The 21,279-nt window shown below is 38.8% G+C and overlaps 1 protein-coding gene across 3 annotated transcripts in view; it reads left to right on the plus strand.

The window, feature by feature from the left end:
* The window catches only part of brinp3a.1 (bone morphogenetic protein/retinoic acid inducible neural-specific 3a, tandem duplicate 1), a 50,914-nt gene extending 35,697 nt beyond the window's left edge, over positions 1 to 15,217 (plus strand). For all 3 annotated transcript variants that reach the window (XM_071486343.1, XM_071486344.1, XM_071486345.1), the window contains 4 exons: positions 1,980 to 2,085; positions 2,540 to 2,776; positions 6,744 to 6,966; positions 13,202 to 15,217. In XM_071486343.1, coding sequence (XP_071342444.1) covers positions 1,980 to 2,085; positions 2,540 to 2,776; positions 6,744 to 6,966; positions 13,202 to 14,318 — 1,683 coding nt within the window. In that variant the 3' untranslated portion in view covers positions 14,319 to 15,217. The remainder of the gene's footprint in view (positions 1 to 1,979; positions 2,086 to 2,539; positions 2,777 to 6,743; positions 6,967 to 13,201) is intronic.
* The last annotated feature ends 6,062 nt before the right edge of the window (positions 15,218 to 21,279 follow it).

Below are 21,279 nucleotides of genomic sequence, written 5' to 3' on the forward strand. Positions count from 1 at the left end.
ACTAGTTACACTGTTTGAGCTCACATCGAACACATAGATAGAGCTTTGTGTTGTGTCACTGACTTAAAAAAATACATCCATTAAAAAAGAGAAACTAGTGTGAGAACCTGTGCTGTAAGTCCCATAATCATGCTTTGACAGTCTCTACGCCACCAGTAGCACATTTTAAACAATTATAATCACCCTTGAGTTAAAGCTTACATGTTATGACCTCAAATGGAGCAGCAGCTCTTAAATCAAATTCAGTAAACTGCTGTACATATGTTGATTCTGTATTGACTTTGAAGTTATAGCATGTGTTCATATTTATCCCGATGTCACTGTAGGAAATTTTAGTCACATAATTGTCTAACATGCTGACTGCTAACGTTTAACATGCCCACCTGAGATAGCTAAATTAGATCTAGATGCCAAGTGTAGATCTGATTTAAAATTATCTTTATGGCCAAACTTGCAAAAGTGCAGGTATATTTAAAAAGATTCACACTTCTCATTCGTACTTAGCAGAAGTTCCTTAATGTTTTTTTTTGCAATGCTAGCAGAATGGCTGCAGCAATGGCTGCAGCAATGGCTGCGCTGCTCTGTATCTTTCTTCTGTTGACTTTGGTGACTCCCTTTCCTCATCATGTGCTACCTTGAGGTCTATATGTGGTTTTGAGTGAAATTTCTCAAAAACTGGATCATGTCCCCCCTCAGGATGAATGATATTTTAATATACTTTAATCTTGGCTTTTACTCATACACCATTTTAATTTGTCCAGTGCTTCAGTTTATGACCAGAAAAAAACTTCCCATCAACCTCAGTTGTACCCTTGTGTTTAGTGCTAATTGGCCAATGTTAGCACGCTAACAGACCAAACTAAGCTCATACCAGTTTAAGATCAGCATTTTAGCGTTGTTATTGTCAGCATGTTAGCATGCTGACATGTGCATTTAGCTCAAGCTTAGTGCAGTCTCACAGAGCCTCTAGCATGGCCTTAGAGGTATAACAGAAGAATTTTAGTCATCTAGGTTTACCAAAAATAAAAAATCGATCCTCCGACTTTATTGGAGTTAATGTATAATCGTGTAACAATCTACAAAAATGCAGTTCAAGTCTTTTGCAGGGAAATGAACGAATAAACATCAAGAACCATAACATCTTTATGAGATTTAGCAGGATTATTTACCTGGCTGTATTATTTATCTATCTGACTGCATGTTAGTCTGGATTAGTTAAAGGGAGCGCCACCACTTTTACACATCAAAGTCTGTTTAGGTCTTGGGTGGCATAACGGCATATCTAAAAGTTGGGTAAAGGCTTTTGTGATGTAAAGCCTTTGGTGATGTAAAGCCTTTTGTGGCTCTAAGGTGAAGTGTGCAAAAGCTAAAATTATCAGAAATATATCTGGTTCAATTGAAGAAGGAACCCATAATTTAGAGATGATTTTGTTGCCAACCCTCTCATCACATTGCAGCCTGTGTAGTCCGTGTAGTAACAATATTACAGACCTCATGTAAATGTTTGCACCAGGCAATTACATGGATCCTCGGGTGCGTGTATAATTGAATAGAACATGCTTACACTGGCATCACAATGGATTTTAGCATGTTATGTGTGTCAGTGGGCACTGTAATAGGTAAACACAATGTAGAGATTAATTTGACAGATGACACCACAACTTACTCATTACGCTTTACTCCAGGGATCCTTATCACAACTCAATTTCCAGCCCGCTAGCTCACAGAGTCATTATCCTAAATATGATTTGCACAATGGAGAAGTCTAAATAATGCGTAATATATTTTGTGTTTCTCAGGAGTGGAGAAATTGAAGAGAGAGGGTGTTGTTAATCTTATTCTGCATGACATTCAGTCATGTGTTCTCTCTTTTCCTCTTTCTCTTTTTTTCCCATCATTCTCTCTGTATATTTAATGACATTAGTGTCTTTCTTTCTCAGTATGGATGATTGTTTTGTGTCGTTGTTTTCTCCCTTTAGGTGACCGAAACAAGGACGGGGCCTCTTGGATGCAGTAACTATGACAACCTCGACTCTGTCAGCTCCGTTTTGGTTCAGAGCCCTGAAAACAAGATTCATTTGCAAGGTTGGCCATCCATAATTGAACTCCCCCAATTTCTGATGGAATTGTCACAGTGTCTGTTCTCTGGCAAGCTTATGACTGCAGCACGAGAGTGTCAGAACGAATTTAGCTTCAATCACTCTTTCGCTTTTTTTTTTTTTTTTTTTGGTGCCATGAATGCTTGCAGAGGTTTGAAGTGAGTCCCAGACAGTAATGATTCAGAATAAAAGTAGCAGAACTGTGCTGTAAAAATACAACTTTAAGTGAATCTCAGCATAATGCATGTGACGCCGAGCATATGTGTCAAGCGTGGCAAAAGAAAAAAAAAAAAACAGAAAAAATGAGCACTGGTCTTCAATAATTTACAGATCTATCGTACAGCAACACATCTAAACACATTTTCTACAACACCTTAAGTACTTACTGCTCCCTCTTCGTTCATCCATATGGCATTTCATTGTATTTGTCCTTGCCTCAGGCCTGCAGGCCATACTGCCCGAGTATCTGAGGGCCAGGTTCGTGCAGGCAGCTCTCAGCTACATCGGCTGTAATGAGGAGGGCCAGTTTGTGTGCCGGGACAATGACTGCTGGTGCCAGTGTGCCGTGGACTACCCACAGTGTAATTGCCCTGAGGTGGATCTGAGGGCTATGGAAGCCAGTTTACTGCAAATCCGAGATTCCTGGAATATGGCCAACCAAGACTTTGAGGAGTCAGGTCAGTGTTTTCATCTTTGCACTCATCCAATGACTGCGAAACCCCCCTCCACCCCCTCCACTGGCAGCAACTAATAACCCATTGTTAGAGGAGCCGATGGGCAAAGAAAACAAAGACAGAAAGGCCATGAAAATAAGGAGCAATTACATCCTGTCTGTGTAATGGGAATTTATCGGTACACATAGGAGCAATTTTTAAAGCAACATCTTGCAAAATCATATGAAAACAACAGAGAAGAGCATCTCATCCCTATTAGCTATAATTACATAGATGTGATGGATTATCCCAAAGTCTCAGTGTTAGGTGTGGTGATAGCCTATAAATTCTTACACAGAAAGCTAAACATTAATTTCTCTCATAAACCTAAAGCAGCAGACAGCTGATTATGCTATGTTACTCAGTGCCTCAGTAGGCTGAACAATATGGATAACATTTTCAGTATCAGTATTGTGAAATTACACACTTCTGCAAATTCACTTGAGATAAAATGTTTGTTGGACAATTTGCTAAATTAAATGTCTGACAAATTAAAGTACTTAAGTACTAATGACATTGATACATAAATTCTGTAAATCCAATACTGCCATGAAGCAGCCCTGCTTATTGATTGGCAACATCTCCCCCAATGGTCTAAAAGCAGCCGGAGATATTAAAGGCACAGCTGACTCGGGAGAAGCTGCATAGCAAAATCTCTTATAATAGCTGAATAGTCTGTCATCTCACAGTGTGCATTGTCAGAACAACTACCTTTTCTTGCCTTTTGAGTCTATATGGAGAAATTGCATGGTGCAAATCTCAGTGTCCAGAAATGAAAGGGCAGCATTTACTCTAATGTGACTGGGTCAACAGTGATTCAGTCCAAAGGAAGTGAAGAGCTGTCATACCCAAGTAACAAACCTCAGTTGCCGTAATCTGTTAGCAGCCTGTGGTGTAACCTGTGATTTAATATTTTGCAGCTCATCTGTAGCTGTTATTAAGATGTTTTTATTAGCTGGCCTAATTTAATATCAGCTGGGTAACATGGCAGAAATGGGCACAACAGCCATCAGCCAAGCATTGTGCTCACAGTGTTAGGATAAACACACTATGAGCAGAACATTCCTTTTTTTGTTTTTTGTTTTTTTGTAGACCATTAGGAAAGATGCTGCACCCTCACAGTGTTGTGTATCATGTATTTTAGTAAATCTCTTGACGTAGCTCTGTGTCTGTGTCCCTCTGTCATTACTGAAACTGTGAGCTGCATCCACAGGCTCTGAGGGCATCTAGCTGTTTTCAGTCATTCCCAGCCCTGCCTTAAGCTGTTCTTTGTGCACCTTGCCGGCTGAAAGTGGTTATTACTGGCTACATGCTTCTGTACGATGGGCAACTTGATTAGAGCGCAGCTGGCAATAGCTTAAGCAGCAAGGTGCCCTGAAGAACTGCGGTTGTAGTGTTGTATTAAATAAGAAAAAATAACTAAGTTCCTTTGGACCCCCTGGGGTTCCACTTGTGTACATAATTTGTTCCAATAGAGAGCAACTAACAACAGTAGCAGAGAGATTAATAATCATGACTGATTATTAAATGAGGTTTCCGCAGTTTGCTGACCTTAGACTGTGTGTGTAAAAGGTCCCATATTGTATAAAGGTCCATGCCTTTTTTGATTATAAAGCAGGTCTAGGTTCTACTGTATATTAATACTGTGAAAGTATCAAAGCCTCAGTCCACAGAGAAATGCATGCAGCCTGTAATCAGAAACTGGGCCTTAAAATTACTTAGAGTGACTTCTGTAACTTTGTGATGTCACAACAAAGCAGTCACTGCTCTCAGCCATGACCCAGGCTCCGAGCCTCTCTTCTGATTGGCTCACTGATATGTTGTTACTAGAGCTCCAGAGAGAGAGAGGAAATGTAAAACTACACGGAGATGTGTTTTGGTACTTAAAACCACAAATATATCCTCTTATGGATATTAGCACTTAAAAAAAAACACAGGAAGTATAAAATATGGGAGCTTTAATGAGGAAACCATAGATTATTTTGCTAGATCAGTATCTCAATTCTCCACTGCTTTAATCAGTTGCCTAAATCTTCAGTTTTCACTGAGACAAATATTATACTCATAAATATCATACTCGTAATAGTTTATTGAAACAGATATAAGACTAAGATCTATTGACAAGTGGATACAATATGTACCAAGTCAGGTCTCGGTCAAAAACATATTTCAGCACTGTGCATTAATAAGAATATTAAAATTAACCCAGATTCTAAGACACATCATTTATTAACCGTAACCTCGTAATTTAGCAATTTAGGAAGATTCTGCCAAACAACCCACTTGCATAATTACCCTCCAACCCCACTCATGTTATTTTTAATAATGCCCACACAGTGTCTGTGCTGGTGCTCCTCCAAATCTGACAGTGCCGTCTATTTTTAAAATCATACAAAAGGGAAGCACTGTTACCTTCCTAGGTTCAGTGGCTGACAAGATAATAATGGTGGGGAGAGAGTGGGTGTCCAGGGATGAGGTATCATTGTCTTGGTGAAAAAATAATGGTCTAGTTCAGCAGCAACTTGCAGTTTGCACCTTCCCCAGGAAACTCAGGTGGGAAAAAAAGTAAAGTTACTGTTTCCTCTTGTGTATTTAATTCATCAATATGTTTTATTTTATTATATTTTTTCAGCCTCAAATTAATCAAGCTAAAGATAGAGCGTCTTTGTTACCGGAGAGGCCAAATAGGACACGGGAGGGGAGGACTCCTTCCCTGCATATGTATATCCACTGAGGCTGTTTATTGCATGTCTTTTTGCAATTCAATTGTGCAAACAAATACACAAATAAAGATATAGATGTCTGCATCAATGCAAAAAATTATTTTAGCTAAAATCAGACAAACGTGTCATTTTTACAATGACATTTCCCACATACATCAATGCAAGATTTATTCCTATTTTAGTACCAAGTGTAAAAACTACATTGGCCAGCTGTTTTAGGAATTGTGTATATTCATGACCCATTTTAAAAATATTAAAATCTTCAGAAGGAGCGAATGGGTTTGTGACTTTCTGGGAAAGATGAGATGTTTTGGGAGAGGGACTTAACGCATTACTGGTTTTGGTCTTTTCACTGGATTTGAAGAGCAAAAATATGGACTAACAACAGACTAAGCCTTCAAACTCCATTTATAATATAGTGCTAATGCATTTGTCAAAAGGCAAGACTCTTTATTTAAAGTGGAATTAATTGAACAAACATGGAAGTTCCTTAGGGGAACATCTTTCATTTAGAAATTTAAGCCATGGAAGGACCCTAAAATTCCCCCTTCATATATTTTATTACAGGCTGTTTAATCAAGTTAATAATTTTACAGGAACATGTAATACACCTTGAAAAATCACCAGGGAAGCCATTGACACTTAATTGGTTTTCTAATCAGATGCCAATGTTAAGTAATTACAAACAGCGGTGTGGCCAGTTTCTCATGCAAGTGTTGCACATGCATCGATTTCCCATTCAAACAATGGTGATTAAGGTGATGATGATGATGACGATGATATTGTTATTGAATGCCTCGGAAATGCAATCTGTTTGGTGTGCATTGTGCGAGCAGCGGACAGCAGCTCTGAGGGACGGACAGGTATCATCCTCCTTGTCCACCCTTTTATCTCACAGAAAGACCCGCAGAATTAGCCCTGGGAAAGCTTCTGGCTGTTCATTAATGAAAGAAAAAGAAAAAATCTTTCCCCAGCCCTGTATTTAGGTCTACCTTTTCCCATTAGCATATGCGTCAAACAGTATCACTTCCAGTTTGCCCTGTGGCTCTTGACCACATGTGGCCTCTGCAAAGTGATTCCCTCATTTGGTCTTGACTAAATTTGCCAAATCTAGTTGGAAGGAAGGGAAGAGTTAGTTTGGCCTGTGTTTGGAGGAAAGAAAAAAAGGCTGTTCCGCTCTCATCACCTGTCTTTTTCCTGCCTTCCAGATGAGTTTCAGAACTTTGTTCGGAGGCTTCCCACATTCTACGCCCTGAACACGTCCGCCATCCAGTACTTCTGGACGATGGAGCCGGCCGTTCACCAGCGCTACAAACAGCTGGAGCTCAACGCCCAGCAGCTCCTGAGCAAAGCCCGGCGCATCGTCAACAAGCTTTTCACCCTCAGCAAGAGGTGTCGAACTCGGCCCAAGATTGTTATGCTGAGGGAGAGGTGAGAAGCTGATAAGTATTCTTGCTGACCTTTCTATTGACATGGATGTGGATATGTGTGTACGTGTGTGTGTGTGTGTGTGTGTGTGTGTGTGTGTGTGTGTGTGTGTGTGTTTGTGTGTGCCTGTGAAAAAAGCAAAAAATTCCAAAGCCTGCATCCACATCACAAGTCCTTTCAAGCAAGCTGTGAGCGGCAGTGCTCATTTATTTTCTCCAGCCCTCTCTCTCTCTCTCTCTCTCTCTCTCTGTGCACGGTGCATTGTTATCCCCTGAGCTAGGCATTATGCTAATAATACACACAATATATTAGCGCTTTGATATTCAACCGAGGTCCTCCTGAAGTACACCTGATGACTTGGCTGTGCTCCCAGGCCCAGGTCTCCTTTACATCCAGGAAATCAAAGTTATCCTCCTGTGAAATTAAAGTTTGCAGTGTTTTAGAGGAATGTGCTAAGTTTGGAAGATTTTAACGTCGGTTAACCAGCCCCGTGATGAAATCACAGAGACAAAAAAAAAAAAAAAAGCTTCCCATCTCTCCTCAGCAGATCATTCAATCTATTTTTGTCTTTCCTTCACAAAAATTCACTCGTATAGTCTGCAGACTCCAAGCTCATGAAAAAAAAAATGCGATTATGCCAGTAACAGCTGATGCAGCCAGGTTTATTTTAGCAGCTATTTCAGGTGAGAAACCAAATATTCATCCTTTGAAATGTGATTTTTAGCTGCAGCTACAATCTCCCACCACCCACGACCTTCTCTTACCATTAAATAACAGAATATCATCCCTCTTCATTCAAACAATATACTGTTCTGTACATAAGCATTTTACCAATCCTCCACAAATTCTTATTACAAAATGTATTTCCAACCTTTCAAAGCTGCTGGAATTTTCTTGCTTGTTCAATGTTGAATGTGTTGAAGTTTTTAGTGTTTGTTCTTAATGCGATGTGAATTTCAAGGCCACAAAATGTAGGAGGAGGGAATGGAAATAAAAATAGCTGTTGCGCCTGATTTATCATAGCAGACTATCGGCTGCGAAAGAGGAAACTGCATGTGAAATTTAATGGCTTGGAGAAGCAGGTGTAAAATCTACTTCACTGTTTTATCAGATCCACACAGCGGGAGAGAGACTACCGCTACACAGAGTGTGAGAGAGTGAGCAAGTGAGAGAAATGCAGATTAAAATGCGTTAAAAAGTTATTTGAGCTGACCTCGCTGGTCAGCACAGAATAGCAGCAATGCAGCGATGACCTGTTATTTTTTTCAGCAGCTGCAGTCCTGTGTTATATGATTGAAGGAGGCAGTAATGTTCATAACATACAGGTCATTATTAACAGTTTTACAGAAATAATCAGAGTTTTACTAAAGTCCTTCTAATTGATTTTCCATAACTTAAACTCAGATGCATTAGACTGTGTCTTGTTGTTTCCTGTACAAATGCTGAAGAAGGGGGGCCGGCCCAAAACATGTGGCAAGTTAAGTCTATTTGGAGGCCTGTCCTTTACCTTTTCCACAGCTCTCAGTTCTCATGTTATTGTGAGTTGAGCAGGTGATATCTTGTTCTTATAACAAGTATATTTTTGCACATGCAGCCTTTCTCTTGCTAAATAAATACACCTACAGCTCTAAGTGTCTTCCCTTCAACAAATGTTCCAAGTTTAGCAGCAGCTTTACATGGCGTCAAAACTGCGGCACACAGCTCAGGTGAACAAGTGTAGTCTTAGTAAATACCCAGCTAAATAAAAAAAAAGCTGTGCCCTGTCGTCAATTTTTGAGAGGCTTAGTAAACCCTGGCCCCTCCTTTCTGTCAAGTCGATCATGAAGTATAATGGCAAAACTATGAAAAATGGCAGTGGAATTGAATGAACAGTGTCAATTTCATCAGTGAAAACTGTGATGAAAAATATTCATTCAATAATAACTTATTTTTCACAACAAAAACAAAAGTTAACACAAACTAAATGCTGAAGAAGCATTTGCAATTAAAAATGCAGGGCAAAGATGAGATTGAAAACTGCAATAAAATGTCTACTGGCGAAATCAAATGACTAAAATCTGACCAAAATTTATGTCGAATTTAATCAGAGAATTACAACTAAAAACTCTGAGTCTGTCGGCACTGAATCTAATATTTCATATTTCTCAGCGCTTCAACTGAACAGTGTCTGGGGAAAATTTAAGGAGAGTAGTAAACGCAGTAATAAGATATATAGACGGAGTGATGAAAGTAAATACTCAATCTGGATATTTTGCATCCCGCTGTGATAGACCTTGGTGCTCTCAAAAGATCTAAGAAAGAGGTTCAAAGCCAATAATAGTCAAAACACTATATCGAAATCTTTACGTTGTGGAATAGTATATATTGCTATGGAATCATCGTGGTCTTTGTCAGATGAAGAAAAGGCAAAAAAAATAAAAATATGATATACATTTTAACTTGACACTGCAAATCCATGTTTTCTTGTAACTTCAGAGTACAGTCTTTAGAGATAAGGACCGTATGTTTTTCAGCTGCATTGTCTGAGAATACAAGAGGTGTCAGAATAGAATTGATGTGTTTTTTCTTTGTTTGGTTCACCAAGTAAATAAATGGTACTTTTAATAGAAAAAGTGCAGTGCATCTTCCATGGAGAGGAAAGTTTTGCTCACATGTGAAAATTGAATCTGTGGCAGGGGGGAAAAAAAAAGAAAAAGTGTGTGGCATTGATCTGTGTGAAATGAGCTGACAGACAATGAACAGATTGCGGAGTGAACACCCGGCTCCTCTCTGGCTCATACTGCACACTGCGTCTCCATGACAGTTTACATGTCCTGCTGACACAATGCACTTTATGATGGCGGGACGGCTTCCTCTCTCTTGCTGTGCACAGCCTCCACTCTGGAGGTGAGATATGCACAGCTGACTCTCACTGATGACTTTCAGAATGACTGGGGTACTGTTAACACATTACACCAACTATTTTTTGACAAAATGTCACCAGATTTTAAAACTGATGATTTGATAAAATGTCATTTGCCTCTTTCCTGTTTTTTCCTCCGCGTCACACACTGCCACACACACTGCGATGTTGGAGTATTACAGTGGCTTCCTGCTTCAACGCACTGATCTGAAACTGACAAACACCACAGCTGAAGTATTCTATAGCGTCTTTTTCATGCTCAGGATATGTGTGCTTAGTGAGTGCTACAGTACAGAACAAAACATAATGCCAGTAAATAAAAATCCCAAATTGTTACAGACAGTGGATCTTATTTTTCTTCACATTAGAGGGTGTAATCCGTCTTGTACATCTTTCTTTGTCATATTCATTTTGGACTGAAAGTATTTCTCCAGTTTTCGAATGCTTACACACTGCTTAAGAAACGCAGCAAAAACTAACATTCATTAAAGATGTTAAGACGTCAGACAACATAAAGGCACCAAATGCTTGAGTACAATTTCCAGCTGCACTGAAAATATTACTTCATGCACGTGTCTTGCCTGCATGCTTATAATTTTACCATTATAATCTGCACAGTACATTATCACAGTCAGAGGGAGAATTATACAATGACAATCAGGCAGGTCAACTTTTTCCTCAGGATGAAAAGGAACCCAGTAAAGTGCAGGCACATGATTCAGTGAACCAAAATGTTACAGTCCTTCCAGTAAAGCTGTCAAATGTAGTGTGTGTGTAGTGTAGTGGAGTAGAAAGTACAATATTTCCCTCTGAAATGCAGTGGAGTGTAAGTATAAAATAACATAAAGAGAGTAAATATACTTAATTACTTTCCATCACTGTTAAAACAGTTACTGAGCTTTCAGCACACATGGATTTTAAAATTGCTCCCAACCACGTAAACATGTAAATGGTAAATAAATATGACCTAACCAGGTAAAACGCCTGAATTCCTAAGTCAAAACAAAGGTGGAAGCTAATATAGAAGCTAATATCAAAAAGGTAAAAGACTAATTAAACCACCACAAAAGACTATTACAATGAAATAATAAATTTTGTATTGATGTCAAAACGTATCTCTACAACTAATTCTCCATTGTGTCATGCTAGTGTTTGCTTATATTAGATAACACATGACACAATGCCATAGCTTATCCCAGTTAGAGTCTGAAAATGCCATATCACATGAAACAAAACTGACCATACTGTTTGATGGCTTCCTGTATTGAATGGTCATATTCAGTTATATAAGGCAGTTGTCAAATCAGAGAGCTTCATACCAAAGTATCAAAGTTTTCATCATCTGTGTTGGAGAAAAAATCATTATCTTTTAAATTTAAAGCAGATTGCTTTCATCTGTTCTTCATTTGGCGATGGTGCTGTGAACAGAAGCATGAATTCAACATTCATCATTGTGTCTCATCAACTGTTTGGTGTGGGGGCACCAGCAGCAAACGCTGCCATATGTCTTTGTCCCCGTGTAGAAACAGGAACTGGCCCTCCAGAAAATGTACTGGAGGTAGACACTTATTTTGAAATGCTGAAATATGCCTCACACATTTGCTCTGAAGCTGGTTTGTGAAGCCATGGAAAGAAACTTGGCGGATTTTTATTCACTTTGATCTAATATTCATCATTAAAGTTGAAACTCCAAATGCTGCACACACTAGGCAGCCGCTATTATTTAGTCAAACAACTGTTTGGACATTTTTCTTTCCTTAAAAAATGTGTTTTAAATGTAAATTACTTATACATGCACCATTGTTTCCTCTAAATTAATTTACCAGCTGCAGACATCCATAATAACAAAACTTCTAACTCTGCTGGAGAACAAAAAAATTGATTCAGAAATGTGACAGATGTGAGACAATGAAAGTGAAAGACTGATTTATGAAATTATATTCTTGTCATCTGGTCCATCTGCTCCTTTCATCACAAACAATCTCAGGAATTTTGATTTAAAGTTGGAGTTTGTGTCTTAGAATAAATAAAATCCTGTTCTGGTCACTGACTCTATATCATCACTCTGGATTGAATCATGAATCAGAAACACAGTTCTGTGTTGTTCTTATTGATGAAGTTAAAGGTCCATATTGTCCTTGTCAGCTTGTGGGGTTTTTCACTAAATACTAGATTCCTTTTGGTTGTAAGTACAGAAAACATTATATTACAGAAAACTGTCATGCTTACAATACATGAGGAATATCTGGATTTGAGTTTTAGTTTGTGCTTGGTTTAAAGTGAACAAGACATAAGAATCAGAATCTGATAGAAAATTGTGTTGCTGTTTGCTGCATTGCCTGGAGAATAACTGTCAATCACCTGATGAAGCAAACTTTTTAGCGCTAAACTTTGTCAGAACTATTTTTTCTCTTAACTTTACGAGGCCCCAGTTAAACAGCAGTTAGAGCAACTTTAACATGGACAGGGTCTGCTTTCTGAAATGGATTTAATCAAAATGCTCTGGGATTTGAATGGATTGCTTAAATGTTGGTCTTGCTAAGTGAACAAGAGTCTCTGGACAATATGAGGTGATACAGAGCGGTGGAAGAATGGAGACCTTCACCTGCGCCCCCTTCACCCATGTTGTTAGAACAGGAGGCAAACGGGAGAGACCTCAGCTGTGCTTTTTTTCCATTCACAATGAAACATATTTTTCAGACACATGCTGTCGTTCTTCTTGCCACAAGCTACTGATCATGTGTGGTTTTATAGAAGGGGATTAGTTGTCTGCCCTGAATCATTTTTAATGTGATAGAAATCTGTATACAAGCTTGGAGAATGTGGGTTTTTTTCACTGGATCAAACTTTGTTCATTTAGTCCCATATATCATCTGTTACTGCAAACTATTCCTCTTGATTGGTCAAGTGCCTTAAAACTCTCTCATTAGTCAAAATAGCTTTCATGCAGTCCCTCCTCACATGAATGTTTCTGAGCAAAATGGAAAATGTTAAAGGTCCATGGTATTTTCATCCAAGGGATGGTGGGTCCAGGTTGGCTGGGCATGGGGCTGGAGAGTGGTGACTGCTTTGTTGTGACATCACAAAATTACAGAAGTCCTGACGGCTCGTTTTAAGGCTCAGTTTCTGAATACAGGCTGTGTGCATTTCTCTGTGGACTGAGCACTTTGATACTGTCACAGTATCATTATAGAACCCAGACCTGCTTTATAATCAAAATAGACCTGGAAATCTAATTTTATACAATACGGGACCTTTAAGTAAATATTTGTAATTTTATTAATGTATTTATGTTTACAGTAAATCTTACACACACTGCTCTGTCTCTGTTGCCAGGCCCTTCAGCTACTGGCTGAACTACATCCTCTCCATCATGTACTGCAGCGAGAACAACCACATCGGCTCCTACCTGGAGGAGACCCGCAGCTGCTCCTGCCCCTACGAGCATCCGCCTTGCCAGGGTGTGATCCCCTGCACAGTGGGCGAGGGCACCTCCTGTGCCTCCTGCTCCTATGAGAACCGCTCCCGCTGCGCCACCTGCAACCAAGGCTACATGCTGAGCCAGGGTGTGTGCCGCAACGAGGTGCCCGACTCCACTGACCACTACATTGGCTTCGAGACGGACCTGCAGGACTTGGAGCTGCGCTACCTTCTCCAGAAACGCGACAACCGCATCAGCATCCACGGGATCTTCGTCAGCAATGACGTCCGGCTGAATAACTGGTTCGACCCGTCATGGAGGAAGAGGATGCTGCTGACGCTGAAAAGTAATAAATACAAGTCAAACCATGTCCACATGCTCCTGGGGATGTCTCTACAGATCTGCCTTACCAAGAACAGCACTCTGGACCCGATGCTGTCTGTGTATATCAATCCATTTGGGGGAAGCCACTCAGAGAGTTGGATCATGCCCATTGACCAGAACAACTACCCAGACTGGGAGAGGACTAAATTAGACCTTCCCTATGACTGTTATAATTGGACTTTGACTTTGGGCAACAAGTGGAAAACATTTTTTGAGACAGTCCACTTTTATCTACGGAGCCGGATCAGGGGGCCCGCGACTAACGGAAATGGAACTGTATATTATGAACCCTTGGAGTACCTGGAACCGGGACGAAATCTGGGCTACATGAAGATCAACAGCATCCAGGTGTATGGCTATAGTATGCACTTTGACCCGGAAGCGATCCAGGACTTGATTTTACAGCTGGACTACCCATATACTCAGGGATCGCAGGACTCGGCCCTGCTGCAGCTGCTGGAGATCCGGGATCGGGTCAACAGGCTTTCTCCGCCCGGAGCTCAGCCTCTGGACCTCTTCTCCTGTCTGCTTCGGCACCGGCTCAAACTGTCCACCACGGATGTTGCCAGGATCCAGGCAGCACTGCAGACTTTCACTGCCAAGCAGCCCAACTCAATGGAATACGAAACAACCAAATTATGTAGCTAATAAGTGGGCTGGCAGCCAGGCGCACAGATGGCAGAGCAGCTATCATACAGGCCTGACGATGGTTAAGAGCAACTCTGGAGCCATGCAAAGGGACATTCGGGAGACTTTTTGCGTTGTTGTCATGGAACTCAAGAGTGCATTTGAGATTCTCATGTCAGCTTTTCGTATAAATTTGTACAACATTGTAGAATTAAGGAGGATTTCACCAAACTTGCCTCATAGCATTTTTTTCTTTTCTCTCTCCTGATGAAAATAATAACTTTGACAGTTGATGATATAAATTTAAAATGTCTGCCATCACTGGTATGTTGCCAATGTGCTGGCGTTTGTAGATTGCACAAATCTGAGTCACTCACATACGTAAACAAAAGCTTTTGACGACAAAGTATTACTCTTAAGCAATGTAATCATCTCACAAATGTAAACATTTCAACACCAGCATGTTTTTCTTTGTTATTTTTATTATTATTATTATTATTATTATTATTATTATTATTATTATTATTATATATTTTTTTGTATTTTTTATGATCAATGATAATTTGTGGGTGAAAAAATAAACACTTGTTTTAACGTCATGGCCCTCCCTTTGAATCTGGGACATGATGGGCACCTCATTGTTTCTTTAGCTCTCCATACTCTCCACCAAACTCACTCCTTCTTTTTAAGATCCTACTATACATTTTTGTAAGAAATACAAAGTGAATAAATAGATGCTGTATTATTCCAAATTTGCAGAGAAAAAAAAGTTATACCATTATCACAATATATGTTACATGTGCTTTTATTTTTATAATGCTGTTGTTTGTGAAGCAAAAGTTACAAAAACACTGTCTATAAAATGTATAATACAATTTGTTAATACAGTAAATAAAATACATTTTTATGTGTGGTCTATAGACAGTGTATGTTTCATGTATATGATGCTAAACACTCACCTGACCTTTCAGACCTTTTCGATCTGACTTGACACACGTGTAACCAGAGCTGCAGTGATTCATTGATTCATTTTTTAGCTGATCCAGAGAAATTTAATCAGGTAATATTTTGATAAGCGATTAACTGTTTCAGACATTTTTCAAGCAAAAAATTTGAAAACATCTCAGGTTTTAGCTTCTTAGATGTAAGGATTTGCTGTTTTTCTTCACCATATATGACAGTAACTTAACAATCCTCTCCACTGTTCAGTGTTGGTTGGACAGAACAAGACATTTAATGATGTCAGCTCCTGGAAGCTGGATTTAATATTTATCCAGAGTATTTCAGTATCACATTAAGTGATTTTCAGTAACAAATGGCTGCTTTTCTTACTAGAACAATGATGATTATTAATATAAGACCAATTTTACAGTAGGTGAGAATGTTTAAGTTTCTGAAACCCTTAAATATCGTATATCGACAGAAGAAACAGCAAAATAAAATAGATACAAAAGGACCATAAGTATAATTTTTCTGTCAAAACAATGGAACCAGGAGCCACATTACAGTAACTTCCTAACTTTCAGAGCCTTAAGTCTTAACTGTTTGGTAAGCGTGGTAACTAAGGTTATTCCACAAGTAAATGTAATGTAAATGTGTTCAGACAGGAAAAGTGTATTACACAAGCCTCCTAACTTCCCCAAATCTTAAATAAACTCTAGGATAACAGTTACTTTCCCTTTTCCACCACTTAGCTACCTTGTTTAATCCATATGGCTGCTCTTTTATTGCTTTTACACAACCAATGAAATGTCAACAGGCTGAACTTATTCACTGAGAGGCTCATTACAGACCTTGATGATGTGTTAGGGATGATGATAAAACGCTCGTTAGTAGATACAAGCTGTCTTAGCCCGCTCTCGCTCTCTTTTATCTCCGGAGTGAGCGTTGTTGTAAATTTCCCAAAAAGAACCCGTTTGGATTTTTCTACAGATGTGAACAACACATCTAACTTGACTGTCTTGAAGTTAAGTGCCAGTCGTTTTTGTTTCATTTTTCAACGGGTTACAAAAATACCTCAGCGAGATGCGACAATTAGCATCGGTTGCTAGGTAACAGACATAAAAGTGATGAAGTGACATAAATGATGTTTGATTGAATATTTAGGATATTCTCACCTGAGATAAGTTAGGATGAAGTATGATACAAAGGGATTCCCAAAGTTAGTTAGGATTTGCTTCTGTATAAAAACTGGGGAAAATCCTATTTTATACTCTTCCCATCTTAAGACGCCACCAGAACCATGTTTTGACAGGTCAGAGCAGGACAGCAGAGCAATGGTATATATAAAAAAGGTAATGTTGACTTTATAATATTTTTATATTAAGACTTTATAGTGGATTTGAATAAACTATTAAAAATGATGTAAATTTAATTGTTTAAACATCTTTAAATGTATTTATTACAAATATCTTTATATGTATATATATATATATATATATATATATATATATATATATATATATATATATATATATATATATATAAATATATCTTTGTAATGATGCTCAATTCAGTGGTTGATGAATAATATTAGGAACCTATTCCTAAATCGGATTTCTGAATGACACCATTAACATACTTTTTGAAAGCACATTAAATACACAAAAAAAACAAAAAATGAGATGAGCTTTTTAGTGATTTTCCTTGATAGCTTGGTAAGAGGTCTAAGAGGCCAACCAAAAAAAAAAAAAAAACAGTAGCTTTGATTTAACACATAAAAACAGCTTATTCCGCTGGTTATTAAACCAACAAATAGAATCTCTATATGACAAATATTGCTGTAATATGACATCAAAGTAATGGCCACTGAAAACACAGTCGTGAATATGGTGCTTTGTGGCAAAAGGAGGAGAATATCTTGGTTTTAGATCTCTTTTGGATTCGTGCAGAAGCCACACAATCAAAGCCTGTTATCTCAGGTGTTTCTCCCACCGGTTTGTAGACTCTTGTAATTTGCGGGGGTTTATGTCTTACTCCAAGCCGTGAAATAAAAGCTTCGCACTTTGAGTCCCCCCACATGATTTGTGCCATACGCACAGTGTGCAGCCCCCGAATGCACCACGTGTAGCCATTCTCTTACTCCTCTCTGATGTTTAACCATTTCATATGATGAAAGCAGGCAGTGTGGAAATGCAGGTTCAGAGACTCAAAAAACGCCCAGAGTATTCCCCATCACACGTTCAGAAAGCAACGGTGCCACAGGATCTGCCAGGGATGTCAGAAAAATGCAAATGGCTCCCTCCTAGTCGAACGGTGGAATGAAAGGACAGATCAAGTTGAAATTACCAGTAGAATTTCAAAGATTTCTCAGCCATTGGTTCTCCAAGACTGTGTTAACCAACATTACATCAGCATGAGAGAACAACTAAAAAAATAACAGAATTACTTGTATGTACTTGTAATGTACCCTAGCTTCTAGTATTTCCTATAAAAATCTAAGAGAAATCTGAGTTATGAATTACTGAATGTATAATTTTTGTTTCATAAATTTGCACTTTAGCTTAGTAATGTGCCCCAGTGCAGTTGGGATATGCTGCCGCTGCCCACAGTTGCATTTTGTAAAAACACTGTGCTATTAAGCTAGCACAGACATACTGAAACATAAAATTACAAACATACATTTTTGGGGGGGTTGAATCAAATCTCACGAGTCTCAATGTTTCATTCATTTCTTTTTCTCATATCTCAGCTGAATCCCTGCAACATACCAATACTGTAATTACACTCTACCAGCAGGTAATTTTCCCCTTCCAACATTTAATGGAACAGAGCGTAAGCCCCATCATGCACCGGAGTGTCTGGTGTTTTGCTTTTGTCATTATTTTTCTGCATAGTGATTTGGTTTTAAATCATTTGAGAATTACAACAATCACAAGTAACGCCTGTGTGAAATATTTTACACTATGACTCCATCGAAGTCAGAGTAAGCCCAGACTTTTATTTGGATTCTCACCAAAAAAACAAAAAAGGTACATTTTAATGAAACCATATGTCCAAGTGGCAACAGGGAGGAAGACATGAATTCAATGTCTTCATGCTCAGGCAGCCATCATCCATCAAACAGAGGCAAAAATAAAGTGGTCAAAGTGCAAGACTGGTGTATACGAAAGACTTTAAAAATGGGACACGTACTGTGGGTGTTACTGTAAGGGTTAATGGGAGCATTAAACTCAGTGGAGGTGGTGCTCAAAGCAAACAAATTCCCATTTGAGTGACCATAGAGTCATTTATTATCACAAAATCAGTTTTGCAAGGCAAAGAATTAAAAAAGATAAGACTTTCTTTGACTTTTTGTTGCTTTGGTGATAGAGACAGTCCCTGACCACTCACTGATGGCAGTGATATTTGGGACATGACTAAACGATGGTTTCACTCAGTGCTGAGCAGAGTCTGATCTCGGCCTTGAGATGAAAACAGTAGAACTATTTCGTTTTACAACCAATACAGAGTCATTTCTTTGAATTCACATTAACAGAAAAGCATTCAAAGCAAAAGTTGATGAAGGCAGTTTTAATATTCAAATACATTTTTAATTAATAGGCCATTGGAGGCTTAATTACATAGATTGCAGGGTTAAGTGAACTTTTATTTTTATTTAAGTTTTTGTAATTAAAGTTCTTATAAGAAATAATGATGACACACAAGAGGCATGTGGTATAGAATATCGACCAAAAACATATACATATATCAGCAATCAACAAAGTGAAGAAAAAAACAATGCCATCTCAAATTAAACCTGATATTAAGACTGATCCCAGGATCACAGTAAATTCTCATAAGGGGAATATAAGAATAAAGAGCCACAGAGATATCAAAGCTGATGCCCTGTGGTGGCAGTTAATGAGAAAAGTGTCCAAATGTTTTAGGCTCGGTGAAAGATTTTTATGATTAATAAAGTAACTCTGTCCTTAAACACATGGATGTTTTTTGCTCTGACCAAAGGTGCCCTGTAGATTTTTTTAAATCAACAAAAGTTTGGTTTACATTCGGTGTCTGTCACAAAAAACACTTCAAGTTTATCCTCAAGATCTCACATGTATTTCCTTCTTCATAAGAGATTTGCAAAATCATTTTTTGAACGTTTCAAATCCTGCTTTGTTGGCTCATCATCCTTGCCCTTGTGGCTGGAATAAAGGTTTTGCCTCACACACGCTCATGCATATGTGTTCTCAATGCAAACAAAGATACAAACAGAATGGGGACCCACTTATAAGCATTGCTCCATAATGACACTAGTGGGTAAACACATTCAAATCTAAAGAAACCACATACATCACACAAACCTATTGCTAACCTATTAAAAGTTCATTGAATCATTAAAAACAAGACAAACAAAAAAACAAGATAAAAAATGATGTAATTCCATCTTAAGCCCGATGATAAAGCAGATCCCAGGACTTCACGAAATCCTTATGTCTGTGGTGACATGTACTTTTTGGTATAAAACAAAGACAACTGACATTTTTTGTTATTCATAGCAGTGATTTAGAGAATGTAACAATCTTTTGTTTTTGAAATATTTTATTTATATCTATTTTGTTATGTAAGAGCGTAACAAAAATCTACATCTTATTACAAGTCAGACAGTGAGTTAGTTTAAGTTCCATTCATGACAGGCTTCAACTCTTAAGCAGCAGCATTTCCGTCCCCAAGAGACAAACAAGTCACTGATTTGAGTGTCAAAATATTTCCGCTATCCGCAAGTGCTGCTTTGCTTTTATTGTTCGGTGTTGTGTTGTTTCTCCTCAGCTTGGTCCCAGCTTCAGCTCCCTGCAGAGCAATCTCCACGGCTCTTTGAAAACGTACTTCATAGTTCACCACACAAGCTGCAATCAGGCACAATTCCCAAAGTGACCCCGAGAGTCGCGGTCCTTTCTCCTGCAGAAAGAAAACACTCATCCGAACTCATAATGCCTCAATGGTGGCACTAAAACCTAATGTTAAAGGATGAAAGTGGAAGAGCACCGTCTGCACAGAATGTGGTGGGTCGGAGGTGACAATATTATCATCATCAGTGACATCTCAATGCCAGATCCTCAGGGAAAACATTCCCTGAGAAACTTTGAGCAGGCAGACAGACATGGTGTCCTAGCCTAAGAACCTGGATGGAAAAAAATGAGAGTAATTCAATCCATATCACAATAAATGTCTGAAACATGAAGGAGTTTTGAAGGGTATTGACATTCAAGTGGCCTACCTACAGTGCACTTGAGCCGAATATTGTGAGAACAAATGTTTAGGGGTATAAGTTATTTTTATGCACATTATGCCTCCTTGCCAGAGGGGGTAAGTGAATCCAATTTAGCAGCAATAAAACTAAATTAATGGACTACAAGCATCGGAGCACATAAAGAACTAATTCCATCTGAAAGTAACATTAACACGGAGAATATGTAATTGCGAAAGGGGGTCTATAAAAATAGTGATTTGGTCGGCCAAATGCAAATGTGTCCCTCAATCATCTGTGCCAAGTTCTGTTCAGGCGTGACCTGCAAACTAGTTCCGAGGCGAGCTTCTCCCCCCAAATCATCAGATTTGACTGCAGTCCTGAAGTGAATAAAATATTTGAGATAATGGAGTAGAAAAATTAGAACTCCTCAATCTACCTTTGGATTTGGAAATTACTTAGTGCAAACATCCCTGCAGTTACTGCGGTGGTGTGTTTGTCCTGTCAGTTGCCTTTAAAGCTGCTGATGGACCCACAGAGAGCTGTCAATGAATTCTCAGCTCTACTGAGATTTTTAGCCTCTTAGATCAGTGCTGTGTTTTTTTGGAGCAACCTCTGTTCCAGTAACAGAAAACTGTTCTTGGCTAACAGGCCCTTATAAAAACCCACTCTGTGCATCCAGCACCAAATGGTAGACAGACAAAGTTAGCACCTAGCATAGTGGAACATTTACCCACTAAAGAGTGACATGCTTCCATCAGGAGTAGGTGAAGCGAGAGACAGAGCTAAAAGGAGAGCGAATACTGGCATTCA

Source organism: Trachinotus anak, unplaced genomic scaffold, assembly GCF_046630095.1.
Source record: "Trachinotus anak isolate AG129_WGS33_773 ecotype Australia unplaced genomic scaffold, CSIRO_AGI_Tana_v1 ptg000010l, whole genome shotgun sequence".
NCBI lineage: Eukaryota > Metazoa > Chordata > Actinopteri > Carangiformes > Carangidae > Trachinotus > Trachinotus anak.